At 39.3% G+C, this 19161-nt stretch overlaps 2 protein-coding genes and 1 pseudogene across 2 annotated transcripts in view; 1 reads left to right on the forward strand and 2 right to left on the reverse strand.

Moving 5' to 3' along the window:
• The window catches only part of ATP7A (ATPase copper transporting alpha), a 158368-nt gene that overhangs the window by 4635 nt on the left and 134572 nt on the right, over positions 1-19161 (forward strand). The gene's annotated exons all lie outside the window — the stretch shown is intronic.
• Positions 12786-13148, reverse strand: LOC106991989 (small nuclear ribonucleoprotein G-like). The gene has a single exon (XM_042242495.2). It carries the CDS (start codon positions 13101-13103, stop codon positions 12873-12875), a length of 231 nt encoding a protein of 76 aa, XP_042098429.1. The 5' UTR covers positions 13104-13148; the 3' UTR covers positions 12786-12872.
• On the reverse strand, positions 13882-15813 carry LOC114111621 (translation machinery-associated protein 7-like; annotated as a pseudogene).

Raw genomic sequence — 19161 nt, forward strand, 5'->3', positions numbered from 1 at the left:
CAAAGACTAGCAGAGTTTTGCCAAGAGAACACACTGGTCATAGCAAACACTTTTCCAGCAACACAAGAGATGATTCTACACACAGACATCACCAAATGGTCAATACTGAAATCAGATTGATCATATTCTTTGTAGCTGAAGATGGAGAAACTCTATACAGTCAGCAAAACCAAGACATGGAGCTGACTGTGGGTCAGATCATGAGCTTCTTATTGCAGAATTCAGACTTAAATTGAAGAAAGTAGGGAAAACTACTTAACCATTCAGGTATGACCTAAATCAAATCCCTTATGCTTATACAGTAGAGGTGACAAATAGATTCAAGGGATTAGATCTGGTAGACAAAATTGCTGAAGAACTATGGATAGAGATTTGTAACACTATACAGAATCAGTGTTCAGAACCATCCCCAAGAAAAAGAAATGCAAGAAGGCAAAGTGGTTGTCTGAGGAGGTTTTACAAATAGCTGAGGAAAGAAGAGAAGCAAAAAGCAAGGGAGAAAGGGAAAGATATACCCAGTTAAATGCAGAGTTCCAGAGAAAAGCAAGGAGAGATAAGAAGCCCTTCTTAAATGAACACTGCAAAGAAATAGAGGAAAATAATAGAATGGGAAAGACTAAAGATCTCCTTAAGAAAATTGGAGCTATCAGGGGGACATTTCATGCAAGGATGGGCATGATAAAGATCAGAAATGGTTAAGGACCTAACAGAAGCATAAGAGATTAAGAAGAGGTGGCAAGAATACTCAGAAGAACTATACAGAAAAGATCTTATTGACCAGGTTAACCACGATGGTTTGGTCACTTGCTTAGAGCCAGACATGCTGGAGTGTGAATTCAGGTGGACCATAGGAAAAATTACTGCAAACAAAGCTGGCAGAATTCTAGCTGAGCTATTTAAAATCCTAAAAGATGATGCTGTGAAACTGAGCACTCAGTATGTCAGCAAATTTGGGAAACTCAGCAGTGGCCACAGGACTGGAAAAGGTCAGTTTTCATTCTAATCCCAAAGAAGGGCAATGCCAAAGAATGTTCCAACTATCATACAGTTGTGCCCATTTCATATGCTAGCAAGGTTATGCTCAAAATCGTTCAAGCTAGGCTTCAACAGTAGGTGAACCGAAAACTTCCAGGGATACAAGCTGGATTCAGAAAAGGCAGAGGAACCAGAGATCAAATTGCCAACATTCATTGGATTATAGGAAAAGTAAGAGAATTCCAGAAAAAACATCTAGTTCTGCTTCACTGACAATGCGAAAGCCTTTGACTGTGTGGGTCACAACAAACTGTGGAGTATTCTTAAAGAGAAGGAAATAGCAGACCCCCTTACCTGTCTCCTGAGAAACCTGTGTGCGAGTTGAGAAGCAGCCGCTAGAACCAGACAAGGAACAACTGACTGGTTCAGAATTGGGAAAGGAGTATGACAAGGCTGTATTGTCATACAATTGTTACCCTGCTTATTTAACTTATATGCAGAGTACATTATGCAAAATGCCAGACTGGATGAATCACAAGCTGGAATCAATATTTCAAGAAAAATAACAAACTCAGATAGGCAGATGATACCACTCTAATGGCAGAAAGTGAAGAGGAACTAAGAAGTCTCTTGATGAGGGTAAAAGAGAAGAGTGAAAAAGTTTGCTTAAGACTCAATGTTAAAAAGCCTTAGATTGTGGCACTTGATCCCATGACTTCATGGCAGGTTAAGGGGGATAAGTGGAAGCAATGACCGATTTTATTTTCTTGGGCTCCAATTTCACTGCAGACAGTGACTGCAGCCATGAAATTAAAAGACTTGCTCCTTTGAAGGAAAGCTACAACAAACCTAGACAGTGTATTAAAAAACAGAGATGTCACTTTGCCGACAAACATCCCTATAGTCAAAGTTTTGGTTTTTCCAGTAGTCATGTAAGGTGTGAGAGTTGGACCATAAAGAAGGCTGAGTGCCAAAGAGTTGATCTTTCAGATTGTGGTGCTGGAGAATACTCTTGAGAATCCCGTGGACTGCAAGGAGATCAAACTGGTCAATCCTAAAGGAAATCAACCCTGAATATTCATTGGAAGGACTGAAGTTGAAGCTCCATTACTTTGGCTACCTGATGCAAAGAGCTGACTCATTGGGAAAGACCCTGATGCTAGGAAAGATTGAAGGCAAAGGGGGAAGAGGGTGGCAGAGCATGAGATGATTAGATGGCATTACCGACTCAATGGACATGAATTTGAGCAAACTCCAGGAGATAGTGAAGGACAGGGAAGCCTAGCATGCTGCAGTCCACGGGATTGCAAAGAGTCGGACAAGCTCAGAATGAAAAACAATAACAACAAAGTGAAGAAGCCCAGAACTGTTCCTCTGTTATAGAAAAAAATTTATCTTCTATTTTGTCTATTGTTTGCAATTTGGTAAAAGTTGACACATTCTTTCTTAGGGCCAAATTTTATTCCTAGACCTCAGTTCAGTTCAGTTCAGTGGCTCAGTCGTGTCCGACTCTTTGCAACCCCATGAATTCCAGCACGCCAGGCCTCCCTGTCCATCACCAACTCCCGGAGTTCACTCAGACTCACGTCCATCGAGTCAGTGATGCCATCCAGCCATCTCATCCTCGGTCATCCTCTTCCTCCTCCTACCCCCAATCCCTCCCAGCATCAAAGTCTTTTCCAATGAGTCAGCTCTTCGCATGAGGTGGCCAAAGTACTGGAGTTTCAGCTTCAGCATCATTCCTTCCAAAGAAATCCCAGGGTTGATCTTCAGAATGGACTGGTTGGATCTCCTTGCAGTCCAAGGGACTCGCAAGAGTCTTCTCCAACACCACAGTTCAAATGCATCAATTCTTCGGCGCTCAGCCTTCTTCACAGTCTAACTCTCACATCCATACATGACTACTGGAAAAACCATAGCCTTGACTAGACGGACCTTAGTTGGCAAAGTAATGTGTCTGCTTTTGAATATGCTATCTAGGTTGGTCATAACTTTTCTTCCAAGGAATAAGCGTCTTTTAATTAGCAAGCGGCTAAAATGAGGTTTAAAGCCAGTCAGTCTGGCTTCAGAAACTATGTTCTTATCAGACATAAAGGAACGGTAGGTTTTAAAAATACACAGGTATTTGATGGGACTTCTCTGGTGGTCCAGTGGCTACGACTCTGTACTCCCAATGCAGGGATGCCAGGTTCAACCCCTGTTTAGGGAACTAGGTCACACATGCTGCAACTGTTCGCATGCTATAACTAAAAGATCCCTCGTGCACGCCACAACAGAGACCTAGTGCAGCCAAATAAATAAGTACTTATTTATTTATTTAAAAAAGTTTTTATGATCCTAGCATTCTTTTTTTAAATCTATTTTTAATTGGAGGATAATTGCTTTACAATGTTGTTTCTATTTCTGCCATTCATCTACATGAATCAGCCATAGGTATACATATGTCCCCTTCCTCTTGAACCTCCTTCCTACCCCTGTTTTTTAAACTTATTATTATTATTATTTTTGACTGCACTGGATCTTCATTGTGTCACATGGGCTCTTCGTTGCCACATGCAGACTTTCTCAAGTTGGAGTGCCTGAGGTTTTCTCTCGTTGCAGCACAAGGGCTTCTTGTTGCAGGCATGGGTTCACTAGTTGTGACATGGGTACTTAGTTGCCCTGTGGTGTAGGATCTCAGTTCCCTACCGGGGATGAAACCCAAGTTGCCTGCATTGGAAGGCAGATTCTTAACCACTGGGCAACCAGGGAAATTTTAAAAAGAATACATAACATTTGAGCAAACTTAGGTCTATTGTAATTAAGTTCCTTGTTTGTCCTAAAGAGGGAAATACTCATTTATCTTATTTGAAAGCATGAATGAGCAAACTGATTTGATGATTAAAAATTATTGTTAGCTCAAATTTCCTTGGTATTTTTATATGAAATTCCCCAAAAGTAAAGGCTCACAGTTTTGTTTTTGGCTAATTATACATTTTTAAGAGATATGCTAAATAACCTAATGCTTAAAATGATGCTAGTCTTATTTGATTTGTATTCTCGGAGTCTCCCAGGAAAAGAAATGGTTTATGTCTTTTTTTTTATCTTCACAGTAAGCACATCTTTGAACTTGACAAGACTTTGATATTTACCACATGCTTTGAATGTAAACTGTACTAAGAGAACATATAGTAAAAGTTAATAAGCAAGCATAAATTAAGACATTGCTAGTTACATTTTTATGGATTATTGGATATTTTTCTGTTGATAATTTCAAGGCTTTTAAACTTTTAACCATTGTATTGTAATCTGCTTTTTTGAGGGAGGCAGTATAATATAGAGTTAAGAGTGGGGCTTCAGGACCAGACTGCCTTGGTTGGAACCTCAGCTCCTCTGTTTATTGCTTATATGACCTTGGACTGGTCTCTTACCTTTTGTGCCTCAGTTTCTTCAACTTTCTAAAATAGCAACAATAATGGTAGGATTGTCAATGAATTAATACATGTAACACCCTAAGAGCAGTGCCTGGCAGGTAGTAAATACACAATGATGTTTAGTTATTGTTATTGTCTTTCAGTTCAGTTCAGTCACTCAGTCGTGTCCGACTCTTTGAGATCCCGTGGACTGCAGCATACCAGGCCTCCGTGTCCATCACCAACTCCCGCACCACAGTTTACTCAAACTCATGTCCATTGAGTTGGTGATGCCATACAACCATCTCATCCTCTGTCGTCCCCTTCTCTTCCCGCCTTCAATCTTTCCCCAGCATCAGGGTCTTTTCCAGTGAACCAGTTCTTCGCATTAGGTGGCCAAACATTGGAGTTTCTGCTTCAGCATCAGTCCTTCCAGTGAATATTCAGGACTGATTTCCTTTAGGATAGACTGGTTGGATCTCCTTGTAGTCCAAGGGACTCTCAAGAGTCTTCTCCAACATCACAGTTCAAAAGCATCAATTTTTTGGTGCTCAGCTTTCTTTATAGTCCAACTCTTACATCCATACATGACTACTGGAAAAACCGTAGCTTTGACTAGATGGACCTTTGTTGGCAAAGTAATATCTCTGCTTTTTAATATGCTGTCTAGGTTGGTCATAACTTTTCTTCCAAGGAGCAAGCGTCTTTTAATTTCATGGCTGCAATCACCATCTGCAGTGATTTTGGAGCCCCAAAAATAAAGTCTGACACTTTCCACTGTTTCCCCATCTATTTGCCGTGAAGTGAGGGGACTGGATGCCATGATCTTTGTTTTCTGAATGTTGAGCTTTAAGCCAGCTTTTTCACTCTCCTCTTTCACCTTCATCAAGAGGCTCTTTTGTTCTTCACTTTCTGCCATATGGGTGGTGCCATCTGCATATCTGAGGTTATTGATATTTCTCCCAGCAATCTTCCAGCTGTGCTTCATCCAGCCCAGCATTTCTCATGATGTAGTCTGCATATAAGTTAAATAAGCAGGGTGACAATATACAACCTTGACATACTCCTTTTCCTATTTGGAACCAGGAAATTGTCTTTATTTATATATATATATATATATATATATACACATATATATATATATACACACACACACATATATATATATATATATTTTGTATATAATTCACTATAAAGATATTTTTCAATTCAGTTCAGTCACTCAGTCATGTCTGACTCTTTGCGACCCCATGAATCACAGCACGCCAGGCCTCCCTGTCCATCACCAACTCCCGGAGATCACTCAGACTCATGTCCATCGAGTCAGTGATGCCATCTAGCCATCTCATCCTCTGTCGTCCCCTTCTCCTCCTGCCCCCAATCCCTCCCAGCATCAGAGTCTTTTCCAATGAGTCAACTCTTCACATGAGGTGGCCAAAGTACTGGAGTTTCAGCTTCAGCATCATTCCTTCCAAAGAACACCCAGGGCTGATCTCCTTCAGAATGGACTGGTTGGATCTCCTTGTAGTCCAGGGGACTCTCAAGAGTCTTCTCCAACACCACAGTTCAAAAGCATCTATTCTTCGGCACTCAGCTTTCTTCACAGTCCAACTCTCATATCCTTACATGACCACTGGAAAAACCATAGCCTTGACTAGATGGACCTTTGTTGGCAAAGTAATGTCTCTGCTTTTGAATATGCTATCTAGGTTGGTCATAACTTTCAGCAACCACTAAAATGTATATTATAGATTTACTGTAAAATTGTAAATTATATTATTTCATTTACCTAAGATTGTAAGTTATAGTTCAGTGTGTGACACTTAGTTGCCAAGTAGTGTCTGACTCTTTGCAAACCCATGGACTGTAACCCACCAGGTTCCTCTCTCCATAGAATTTTCTGGGCAGGAATACTGGAGTGTAAGTTTCCATGTTACTCTCTCCATACATCTCACTCTCTCCTCCCCTCTCTCCATGTCCATAAGTCTATTCTCTATGTGTGTTTCTCCATTGCTGTCCTGCAAATAAATTCCTCAGGAAACTCAGACAAGGGCTGTGTATCAATCTAGAGGGGTGGGATGGGGAGGGAGGTTCAAAAAGAGGGGATGTATGTATACCTATGGCTGATTTTTGTTGAGGTTTGACAGAAAACAACAAAAATTCTGTAAAGCAATTATCCTTCATTAAAAAAAAAAAAGAATACTAGAGTGGGTTGCCATTTGCTTCTCCAGGGGATCTTTCTGATCCACAGATCAAACCTGTGTCTCTGTATCTCCTCAGTTGGCAGGCAGATTCTTTACCACTGAGCCACCTGGGAAGGCCTAAATGATAGTTTTACTGTACTATAAATTTAGTTAACTAGAGGAATAGCATACCTGTCAGTATCTGAATGAGATACTTAATTTCTAAGTTATGCCACAGAAAATAGGAAACTCAGATTGAGAGGGCACAATAACCTACAGTCTACGTATAATATGCTAACCATAGCATTTCAAAACTCATGACAGCTAGCAAATCAATTCACCCTGATATACTCATTCTAGTTCTCTACTTCTCCACCAAGAAAACTCAGAGCAGTCTGCTTTGTTCAATTAATGAGCTGCAGACTTTGGGACATCAGATTTTCTAGATTATTTCTCTGCCAAATGGTGAACCTTACTTGTGCTGAATGATTTCTGAAATATAAAATGTAGGCAACAGAAAAGGCTTTATGCATGTCTAACCTACTTTATAGAATAGCTGCTTTCTTATAAAAGTTGTATATAAATTGAATTTTTATAAAAAATATCAGCACTCTAATGAATAAATGTTACTTGTGATTGTTGTACGTCTAGTGTTTACATAGACCCTGTGAGATATGCATAGAAGCATAAAATATACATTGAATGTCTAGTTAAGAAATAAGTCTAATGCCAAACAGTTGCATAGAAATTAGGTACTAAAACTATGATGCTGATTTTGGCAATATTCAGAATTCAATAAGAAAGTGGATATGAGGTTTTTTTAAAATTTTAATTGGAGGCTAATTACTTTACAATATTGTGGTGGTTTTTGCCATACATTCACATTAATCAGCCATGGGTGTACATGTGTTCCCCATCCTGACCCTCCCTGTCACCTCCTTTCCCATCCTATCCCTCAGGGTCATCCCAGTGTACCAGCCCTGATCACCCTGTTTCATGAATCAAACCTGGACTGGCAATCTGTTTCACATATGAAAATATACATGTTTCAGTGCTATTCTGTCAAATCATCACACCCTCGCCTTCTCCCACAGAGTCCAAAAGTTTGTTCTTTACATCTGTGTCTCTTTTGCTGCCTCACATATAGGGTCATTGTTACCATCTTTCTGAATTCCATATATATGCGTTAATATACTGTATTAGTGTTTCTCTTTCTGACTTACGTCACTCTGTATAATAGGCTCCAGTTTCATCCACCTCATTAGAACTGATTCAGATGCATTCTTTTTAATGGCTGAGTAATATTCTATTGTGTATATGTACCACAGCTTTCTTACCCATTCGTTTGCTGATGGAGATCTAGGTTGCTTCCATGTCCTGGCTATTGTAAACCGTGCTGCGATGAACATTGGAGTACACATGTTTCTTTCAGTTCTTGTTTCCTCGGTGTGTATGCCCAGCAATGAGATTGCTGGGTCATATGACAGTTTTATTTCCAGTTTTCTTAAGTAATCTCCACGCTGCTCTCCATAGTGGCTGTACTAGTTTGCATTCCCACCAACAGTGTAAGAGGGTTCCCTTTTCTCCGCACCCTCTCCAGCATTTATTGCTTGTAGACTTTTAGATAGCAGCCATTCTGACTGGAGTGAGATGGTACCTCATTGTGGTTTTGATTTGCATTTCTCTAATAATGAGTGATGTTGAGCATCTTTTCAGGTGTTTGTTAGCCATCTGTATGTCTTCTTTGGAGAAATGTCTGTTTAGTCCTTTGGCCCATTTTTTTTTAATTGCATTGCTTATTTTTCCGGAATTGAGCTGCAGGAGTTACTTGTATATTTTTGAGATTAATTCTTTGTCGGTTGCTTCATTTGCTATTATATTCTCCCATTCTGAAGGCTGTCTTTTCAACTTGCTTGGAGTTTCCTTCGTTGTGCAACAGTGTTTAAGTTTAATTAGGTCCCATTTGTTTATATTTGCTTTTATTTCCATTACTCTTGGAGGTGGGTCATAGAGGATCTTGCTATGATTGATATCAGAGAGTGTTTTGCCTATGTTATTCTCTAGGACTTTTAGTTTCTGGTCTTACATTTAGATTTTCAATCCATTTTGAGTCTATTTTAGTGTATGGTGTTAGAAAGTGTTCTAGTTTCATTCTTTTACAAGTGGTTGACCAGTTTTTCCAGCACCACTTGTTAAAGAGATTGTCTTTAACACACTGTATATTCTTGCCTCCTTTGTCAAAGATAAGGTGTCCATAGGTGCATGGATTTATCTCTGGGCTTTCTATTTTGTTCCATTGATCTATCTTTCTGTCTTTGTGCCAGTAGCATACTGTCTTGGTGACTGTAGTTTTGTAGTAGAGCCTGAAGTCAGGCAGGTTGATTCCTCCAGTTCATTCTTCTTTTCCAAGATTGCTTTGGCTATTCAAGGTTTTTTGTATTTCCATACAAATTGTGAAGTTATTTGTTCTAGTTCTCTGAAAAATACCATTGGTAGCTTGATAGGGATTGCATTGAATCTATTGATTGCTTTGGGTAGTATACTCAGTTTCACTATATTGATTCTTCTGATCCATGAACATGGTATATTTCTCCATCTATTTGTGTCATCTTTGATTTCTTTCATCAGTGTTTTATAGTTTTCTATATATAGGTCTTTTGTTTCTTTAGGTAGATATATCCTAAGTATTTTATTCTTTTCATTGCAATGGTGAATGGAATAGTTTCCTTAATTTCTCTATTTTCTCATTATTAGTATATAGGAATGCAAGTTGTTTCTGTGTGTTAATTTTATATCCTGCAAATTTACTATATTCATTGATTAGTTCTATCTAGTAATTTTCTGGTGGAGTCTTTAGGGTTTTCTATGTAGAGGAGCATGTCATCTGCAAACAGTGAGAGTTTTACTTCTTTTCCAATCTAGATTCTTTTTATTTCTTTTTCTTCTCTGATTGCTGTGGCTAAAACTTCCAAAACTATGTTGAATAGTAATGTTGAGAGTGGGCACCCTTGTCTTGTTCCTGACTTTAGGGGAAATGCTTTCAATTTTTCACCATTGAGGATAATGTTTGCTGTGTGTTTATCATATATGGCTTTTATTATGGGATATGAATTTTTGACAGTGTTTTTCATGAAAGAGGTGGTATTTCAGTTCATTTGCTCACCCAGTTATTTTGAATAGCTATCATGTACAGGGTGCTAGGAGATGATAGTGAACACAACAGATATGATCACATTTTTGTGGAGTTTACAGATGAGTTGGGTGATAGGATTTAAATATGTAGAAGGTGAGGGGACAGTCTAAACAGAATCGTAGAGATGGCAAGCATGGACTGTATGGCAGTGAGGGCAGTTCCCTGAGTGTAATAGAGATTTTATTTCTGGAAGGAGTATTGAATGTGATAGATGTGGGCTGTATTTTGTAACTCTCTGAAGAGCTATTTAAGTCTATGAGAAGTGGTGTGGAAACAGTCTTTTTGGACTGAGGCCTTAACCTGTGGTATCTGTCTCCATCTCCATGTGGATAGTGTTAGAATTTAGTTAAATTATAGGCCACCTAGCTGGTGTTGCAGAGAATTGCTTTGTGGGGAAAAATCTCCACGTGTCTGGTGTCAGAAGTGTTGTGAGTGTGGTATTTGTTTATTTATGTGGCTGCACTGGGTCTTAGTTGTGGCCTGTAGGATCTTTTAGTTGCGGCATGAGGGATGTAGTTTCCTGACCAGTGATCAAACTCAGGCCCTCTGCATTGGGAGCATGAAGTCTCAGCCACTGGACCACCAGGGAAGTCCCCACATTCAGTTTTCCTTTACATTCCTATCAGAAAGAATCTTTGCATTATCGTCAGCTTACTGGTGTAGTTTTGTGGATAAGAAGGCATTAATGTCAGTATTCTACAACCTATGGAGTATATTCTAGAAGACTTTAATCAATGAAATTGATTGATATGAATGGCTCATTTAAGTGATAAAAAATAAAGTATCAATGATACCACATTTAGAAGACAACATTTTTTGTGACTCTGGAAACATTGATTTGATTCATGTTATGAAAACAATATACCATTATTTATAATATTCTCTTTATTCCCAAAGAGGGAGCTAATAGTGTGAAAACTGGTACCCATTATACATTTTTTACTGGTTTGTGTGTTTTAAAAGATCTTTTGTCTACTTGTTTCTAAATCAAAAGCCTGCTCCTGGTGTTTTTGGTAAACCTTAAAATGCTACTTAATTCTCAGTGCTTATTTGCTTTGCTGATTTATTTATGGGAGTTTTTTCATATGTTAGATGCTGGAATCTTGGGAGACATCAGGTGGATTTATCAAGCCCCAATCTTAGCAGCTATTGGGGTAAGTTTAAAAGCCAGTATAGTTTAGAAGGGCTTCCCTTGTGGCTCAGATGGTAAAGACTCTGCCTGCAGTGCAGGAGACCCAGGTTTGTTCTTCCCTGGATCAGAAAGGTCTCCTGGAAAAGGGAATGGCAACCAACTCCAGTGTTCTTACCTGGTGAATTCCATGGGGTAGCAAAGAGTCAGATACAACTGACTAACACATGCTCACACATAGTTTTTTAAAAAAGAAAAAAGATGCATAATTCAACTGTTGCTAAAACCCAGAGAAAGTTTGTTACTTGGTTCTACAAAGGTTTAGGAAACTCTCACATTATAGAAATTGCTGTTGGGAGAGTCTGTGTTGGGGATCAGATCCTTTTTCATGGCTGACGCTGAGATACATGAAGAAAGCACACACCCTCCCTTTAATCAGCTAGCATGCAGGAACACTCCTGTAAATTTCAAAATATTTAGAAATATTTATAGGTTCAAGCAGTTGGGAGATCCTAAAACTCTTTCTCCTTTTCAGCTGTTATTTTATAACATTCTGATCACTTGGTAGTAGGTCAGGAGGAGGAGGCAAAGATGAAATAAATAGGAGACCTGAGGAATTACTGAGAGAGAAAAATGATAGTATAGTTTATTATAAAGCATTGCCTAAAGCTTTTGTTTCACATACTTTCCCCAAGAAGTTAAGAGGATCCATATTGAATCAGACACTCCCTGGTGGTCTAGTGATTAGGATTTGGTGCTGTCACTGCCACAGCCTGGGTTCAATTCCCTTTCTGTCCTGCATTCATAGCTATACCTTTTTCAAAAAAAGGTGTTGTCAGAATTAGTTGTGTGTGTTTGTGCACATGAACCCTTCTTCAGAAGTAGCAAAAAAGGGCAGATAAGGCAAGAGAAGAAGTGCTTTAATAATTTATTTCAAAGACCTAACAGAATATACTAACCCATAATTTAGAATTTAGGTTTCTTAAAAAAATTAATTATTAATCTTTTTATTTTTGACTATGCTGGGTCTTCATTGCTGCATGCATACTTTCTCTAGTTGTGGCGAATGGGGGCTCCTGTTTGCTGTGGTGCACAAGCTTCTCATTGCAGTGGCTTCTCTTGTTGCAGAGCATGGGCCCACAGATTTTTAAGAATTAAGAAGGTAAACCCCCTTTAATTATTTTTATTTATTTATTTAAATTTCTGGCTTCACTGGGTTTTCATTGCTGTAAGTGGACTTTATCCAGTTGCAGTGCTCAGGCTTCTCATTGTGGTGGCTTCTCTTGTTGCAGAGCATGGGTGCTAGAGCACTTAGGCATCAGTAGTTGCAGCACATGGGCTCATCAGTTGTGGCACACAGGCTTAGTTGCCCTGCAGCATGTGGGATATTCCTGGAGCAGGAATCAAACACATGTCGCCTGCATTGGCAGGCAGACTCCCAACCATTGGACCACCAGGGAAGTTCCTAAACCCTCTTTAAGTTAGTTAACTAACTGAAGGGAAACATCTACCTTGTGAAAACTGATTGTTTAAAATGGGGAAAAAGTCTCCTTTGTAGTAAAGCACATTTTTTGCTCTACTAGAGCAGCTTTTATTTTATTTTACTTTTTGAACATAGAGCACTCAATTTATTATTATTTACCATTAAAAATTTTTTTATGTTGGAGTAGAGTTGATTAGCAATCTTGTATTAGTTTCAGGTGTACAGCAAAGGGATTCAGTTATACATATATATGTATCTATTCTTTTTCAAATACTTTTTCCATTTAGGTTATTACAGAGTATTGACCAGAGTTCCCAGTGCTATATAGTAGGTAGGTAGGTCCTTGTTAGTTATCTTATTTATTTATTTATTTATTATTATTATTTTTGGCTATTACAAAAGTTTATTTAACAAAAAAGTTCAGTAAGAAAATGTACACAACCCAATTTTTCTGGTAGTAAAATGTGGAGAGGGGACACATGGAAGCATTGATTTCTCTGGTGAACACAGCCATTGTTCATACTCGTTCCAAGGCTTCTAACATGATGATACTATTTCCTCGTATTACCACCATTCCAGTATTGTTCTGTTGCCCACTAGTTGCCATCTCCACACATTCATCTATCACAAGATTCATAAAGGGATCAAATCCCTGCAATATTCCTTGGACATGTCTGCCACCATTTAATTTCAATGATAACTTCTTGTCCATAAATTTCTTCAACTTGGGAGGGTGAGCTTTGCTCATAATGTCTACTCTGCGAGATCAAAGAAGCCTGCAAACGGAATTCCTATTTTTTAAATTAACTAATTTTTTTGGCCATACCACGTGGCATGTGGGATCTTAGTTCCCTGACCAGGGATTGATCCCACGTTCCCTGCATTGGAAGTACCGTCTTAACCGCTGGCCCACCAATGAAATCTTTGATTATCCATTTTGAATATAGCAGTGTGTACATGTCAATCCCAAACTCCTAAGCTACTACTTCCCCCTGCCCCCTGCCAGCTTCTACCGATAATCATAAGTGCCTTCTCTAAGTCTGTGAGTCTTGAACTTCTCTGGTGGTCTAGAGGTCAAGATTCCATACTTCTAGTGCAGGGGGCATGCATTTGATTCCTGGTTGGTGAAGTTCCACATGCCATGCAGCGTGGCCAGAAAAACTCTGAGTCTGCTTCTGTTTTGTAAGTAAGCTTGTTTGTATCATGTTTTTTAAATTTCTTACACAAAAGTTTATTCTTTTTTAAAAATACTTATTTATTTGGCTGCATCAGGTCTTAGTTGTGGCATGTGGGATCTAGTTCCCTGACCAGGGATTGAACCTGGGCTCCCTGCATTGGGAGCGTGGAGTTTTAGCCACTGGACCACAAGGGAAGTCCCAAAAGTTTATTCTTAAATGTACAGTGGATTCCAAGACATCACTACATTCTAGCTATAGGTGGAAACAGATGTTATGACAGGGGATTCAGGTATTTAAATAGGAATAAAACTAAGGATCATCATCATTGCCTCAGGCACAAGGAACAGCTTACTTGCTGCCAGATTTCTTAATTGTGCCTGTGGCCAGGGGACTTTTCCCCACAGCCTTGGCTTTTAGCCTCAGGTTTCTTCTGCTCCTCCTTGTTTCTGCTTGAATACCTTATCTTCTTCATCCATCTCCTTGGTTTGATTCTTGGGCTGATTCAGGGGCTTCTTGCCACCTTTGCTGCCCAATATGGCGCCTGCCAGCCCTTCCCCCAGACTCTGCCACTGGAAACAAACTTGTTTGTGTCATTTTTAAAACATTGTGCATGTAAGTGATACCATATGCTGTTTGTCTTTCTCTGTCCAACTTACTTTACTTAGTGTGATAATCTCCAGATTTATCCATGTTGTTGCACATGGCATTATTTCGTTGTTTTTAATGGCTGAGTAATATTCCATTGTATATATGTACCACATCTTCTTTATCCATTCTTCTGTCAATGGACATTTAGGTTGTTTCTATGTCTTGGCTATTGTAAACACTGCTGCAATAAAAATCAGGGATCTTTAATCCATTTTGAATTTATCTTTGTGTGTGGTGTTAAGAAAGTGTTCTAATTTCATTCTTTTATACGTAGATGTCCAGTTCTCCTAGCACCACTTATTGAAGAGAGTTTTTTCCCATTGTATATTCTTACCTCCTTTGTCAAAGATAGGGCGCCCATAGGTGTGTGGGTTTATCTCTGGGCTTTCTATCTTGTTTTATTGGAGAAGTGAGTTATTTTATCTCACAGGACACATGAGAGGCTAAGAATTTGAAGGTAAGTGGTTTTTCCTAAAAGGTAAGGAGGTGATCCAGGGCTGAAAATAAGGGAAATGTTTTAAAAACTGACAGAATGGGATTGGACCCCTTAGGTCTCTTCCCTTTCATGCTGCAGTAAGGTGATCCATCCACCTGCCCCCCCCCCTCCAACTTCCACCCACCTTGAGTGGTAGGAGACCCAGAGGAGAGTCTCTGACCTAAGTGAACCTGACAGGCTTTGAGCTCTTGGACAGTGGGCAGAGTGAAGGGCACTGAAACAAAGGGCTGAGAACAGGGAGATTGAGTGGAAGTCTTCAGACCGAGTGGTTAGCCTCTTCCCCTCACTTTGCTTTAAATTTAGTGTCCTGGTATATGCTTCCCAGGTAGGAGATTGGAGAATTAGTCTTCTGAAAAACATATGACTCTATACAAAAGAATTCCAGACACTAACATGTCAGTGTTTTACAATGAAAAAACAAAACAAAACAAAAAAAACAGCTAGCTCCTAAAAGGATGGGCTCTAGAACTAGACTTTTTTAGTTTAAATTCAGGCTTAGCTACTTATTAGCTGTGTGACCTTGCAAAAGTTACTTAACCTATTTGTGCTTCTGTGTTCTCATTTGTAAGATGGGAGTAATTGTACTGTTTACCTCAAGGTTATTGTAAGGGTTCAATGAGTTAACACATGCTAAGTACTACTCATAGTAACCACTCAATAAGTGTTAGCTGAGGAAAGAGGTGGTATTCAGGGACTTCCCTAGCTGCCAAAGGCAGTTCCACAATTTAAATGATATTCCACAGTGACCAGCAGACTTTTTTTCCTTAGTGTGGAAGCTGAGGCTTTGACCTCACAGTAGGTAACTTACCCCAGTCCCTCTCCATCATCCCCAACACTTTCTTTTAGGAACCCTTTTGAGCTATGACTGGCTCAGCAATGAGCTCTTCTTATTCATTTATTGTATAAATGTTTATTGGGTGCCTGCTCTATGCCAAGGACTGTTCAATCTGCTGGAATGATAGCCGTGAAGTGGGTCGATAACAATACTAGCATTTACTGAGTACTTATTGTATGCTAGGTTTTGCTAAGTGCTTTATATAAAGTCACTTAATTCTCATAACAACACTGTGAAACAGATGCCATTAACATTCTTGTCTTACAGATAAGGAAACTGAGGCACAGAGCTTCAGTAGCATGCTCGAGGTCACACAGCTAGAAAGCAGTAGAGACAGGAATCATATCCAGTCCCTCTGTCTTTTAACTGTTATGCCTCCCTGCTCTCATGGAGCTTACATTTTAGAAGAAGACAAACAGTAAATAAGTAAATAGAGAAAATAAATATCAAATGGCAATAAATGGTATGAAAAAATATAAAACAAGGAGATTGTGATCTAGCGGGATTGGTGGAGGGTAACTTTCAGTGAAGTGGTTTATGTTTATGAGATGAGATAAGGGACAGTTCTCTAAGAATTGATTGCTTAGTGTACTGCTGTCTACAGATTTACAAAATGTCCTTCCTGTGATTTAATTCCTAGTGCTGCCTCAAGTTCAGTTCAGTTCAGTCACTCAGTCATGTCCGACTCTTTGCGACCCCATGGACTGCAGCACGACAGGCTTCACTGTCTATCACCAACTCCTGGAACTTGCTCAAACTCGTCTCCATTGAGTCGGTGATGCCATCCAACCATCTCATCCTCTGTTGTCCACTTCTCCTCCTGCCTTCAGTCTTTCTCAGCATTAGGGTCTTTTCTAAGGAGTTAGTTCTTTGCATCAGGTGGCCAAAGTATTGGACCTTCAACTTTATCATCAGTCCTTCCAATGAATATTCAGGACTGATTTCCTTTAGGATTGACTGGTTTGATCTCCTTGTAGTCCAATGGACTCTCAGTAGTCTTCTCCAACAACACAGTTCAAAAGCATCAATTCTTAGGCACTCAGCTTTCTTTATAATCCAACTCTCACATCCATACATGACTACTGGAAAAACCATAGCCTTGACTAGATGGACCTTTGTTGGCAAGGTAATGTCTTTACTTTTTAATATGCTGTCTAGGTTGGTCATAGCTTTTCTTCCAGTGAGCAAGCATCTTTTAATTTCATGGCTGCAGTCACCATCTGCAGCGATTTTGGAGCCCCCCAAAATAAATTCCGTCACTATTTCCATTGTTTCCCCATCTATTTGCCATGGAGTGATAGGACCAGATGCCATGATCTTAGTTTTTTGAATGTTGAGTTTTAAGCCAGGTTTTTTGCTCTCCTCTTTCACTTTCATCAAAGAGGATCTTCAGTTCCTCTTTGCTTTCTGCCATAAGGGTGGTGTCATTTGCATATCTGAGGTTATTGATGTTTCTCCCAGCAATCTTGATTCCACCTTGTGCCTCATCCAGCCTGGCATTTCTCATGATGTATTCTGCATATAAGTTAGATAAGCAGGGTGACAATATACAGCCTTGTCATACTCCTTTCCCAATTTTGAACCAGTCCGTTGTTCCATGTCTAGTTTTAACTATTGCTTCTTGACGTGCATACAGATTTCTCAAGAGGCAGGTCAGGTGGTCTGGTGTTCCCATCTCTTTCAGAATTTTCCACAGTTTGTTATGATCTACACAGTCAAAGGCTTTGGAGTAGTCAACAAAGCAGAAGTAGATGTTTTTCTGGAGTTCTCTTGCTTTTTCTATGATCCAGTGGATGCTGGCAATTTGATCTCTGGTTCCTCTGCCTTTTAAAAATCTAACTTGAACATCTAGAAGTTCTTGGTTTATGTACCGTTGAAGCCTCGCTTGGAGAATTTTGAACAGTACTTTGCTAGTGTGTGAGATGAGTGCAATTGTGCAGTAGTTTGAAGCTATAAATTTTGATATTGCTGGTAAAAGAGCAACATTTCATGTGCATTGATGACTTACTGTATACAAAGGACTGTGCCAAGCAGTTTGCACAGATTGTCTCATTTTAACCTCAGGAATGTTATTATTACTGTTATTTTTCAGCCATGGAAAACTGAAGCTTAAAGAGACAAAGTGACAGGCCTAGGGCTTTAAAGGTGGCAAGTAGCAGAACTAGGATTTAAACCAGGGTAGCCTGATTCCAGGGCCATTGTTCTTAAATGCTTTCCATTTTTATAGATGAAGGGATTTGTCCAAGGTAACTCTTTTTTAATAAACAATAATAGCTAACTTTTATAGAGATTCAAAATACTATTCTAAGCATTACTGGGTCTTCACAATATCAGAGAAGCTTATGCATATTTTGGAGCTTCAAAATAGGATAAGTAACATATTTTGAGCGAATAGCATCTAGTGCTCTATGATTTTATCAACCCCAATTAGAAAATTTATAAGAACTAATATGCATAAGTTATTTCAGCACAAAGCCAGAGCCAGGATTTGACACCAAGCCATTTGACATCAGGTGTAGTACTGTTTCCCACTCCATTGCACAAAAGCAAAGTGAAAAGACAGCCTTCAGAATGGGAGAAAATAATAGCAAATGAAGCAACTGACAAAGAATTAATCTAAAAAGTATGCAAGCAGCTCTTGTCACTCAGTTCCAGTAAAATAAATGACCCAATCAAAAATGGGCCAAAGAACTAAACAGACATTTCTCCAAAGAAGACATACAGATGGCTAACAAACACATGAGATGCTCACCATCACTCATTATCAGAGAAATATAAATCAAAACCACAATGAGGTACCATCTCACGCCAGTCAGAATGGCTGCTATCAAAAAGTCTACAAACAATAAATGCTAGAGAGGGTAAATGCAAACTAGTACAGCCACTATGGAGAACAGTGTGGAGATTCCTTAAAAAACTGGAAATAGAACTGCCATATGACCCAGAAATCCCACTACTGGGCATATACACCAAGGAAACCAGAATTGAAAGAGACACGTGTACCCCAATGTTCATCGCAGCACTGTGTACAATAGCTAGGACATGAAAGCAACCTAGATGTCCATCGGCAGACAAATGGATAAGAAAGCTGTGGTACATATACACAATGGAATATTACTCAGCTATGAAAAAGAGCGTGTTTGAATCAGTTCTAATGAGGTGGATGAAACTGGAGCCTATTATACAGAGTGAAGTAAGTCAGAAAGAAAAACACCAATACAGTATATTAACGCATATATGTGGAATTTAGAAAGATGGTAACAGTGACCCTATATGTGAGGCAGCAAAAGAGACACAGATGTAAAGAACAGACTTTTGGATTCTGTGGGAGAAGGCGAGTGGGATGATTTGAGAGAATAGCACTGAAGCATGTATATTATCATATGTGAAACAGATTGCCAGTCCAGGTTCAATGCATGAGACAGGGTACTCAGGGCCAGTGCGCTGGGATGGCCCTGACGATGGGATGGGGAGGGAGGTAGGAGGCGGAGTTCAGAATGGGGGACACATGTACATCCATGGCTGATTCATGTCAATGTATGGCAAAACCCACTACAATATTGTAAAGTAATTAGCCTCCAATTAAATAAATATATTTAAAAAAAGATAGCAGATAGCTTTTCTTTTTTCGGTGTACCTTGGGAAATCA

This window comes from Ovis aries, chromosome X, assembly GCF_016772045.2.
Source record: "Ovis aries strain OAR_USU_Benz2616 breed Rambouillet chromosome X, ARS-UI_Ramb_v3.0, whole genome shotgun sequence".
NCBI classification, from domain to species: domain Eukaryota; kingdom Metazoa; phylum Chordata; class Mammalia; order Artiodactyla; family Bovidae; genus Ovis; species Ovis aries.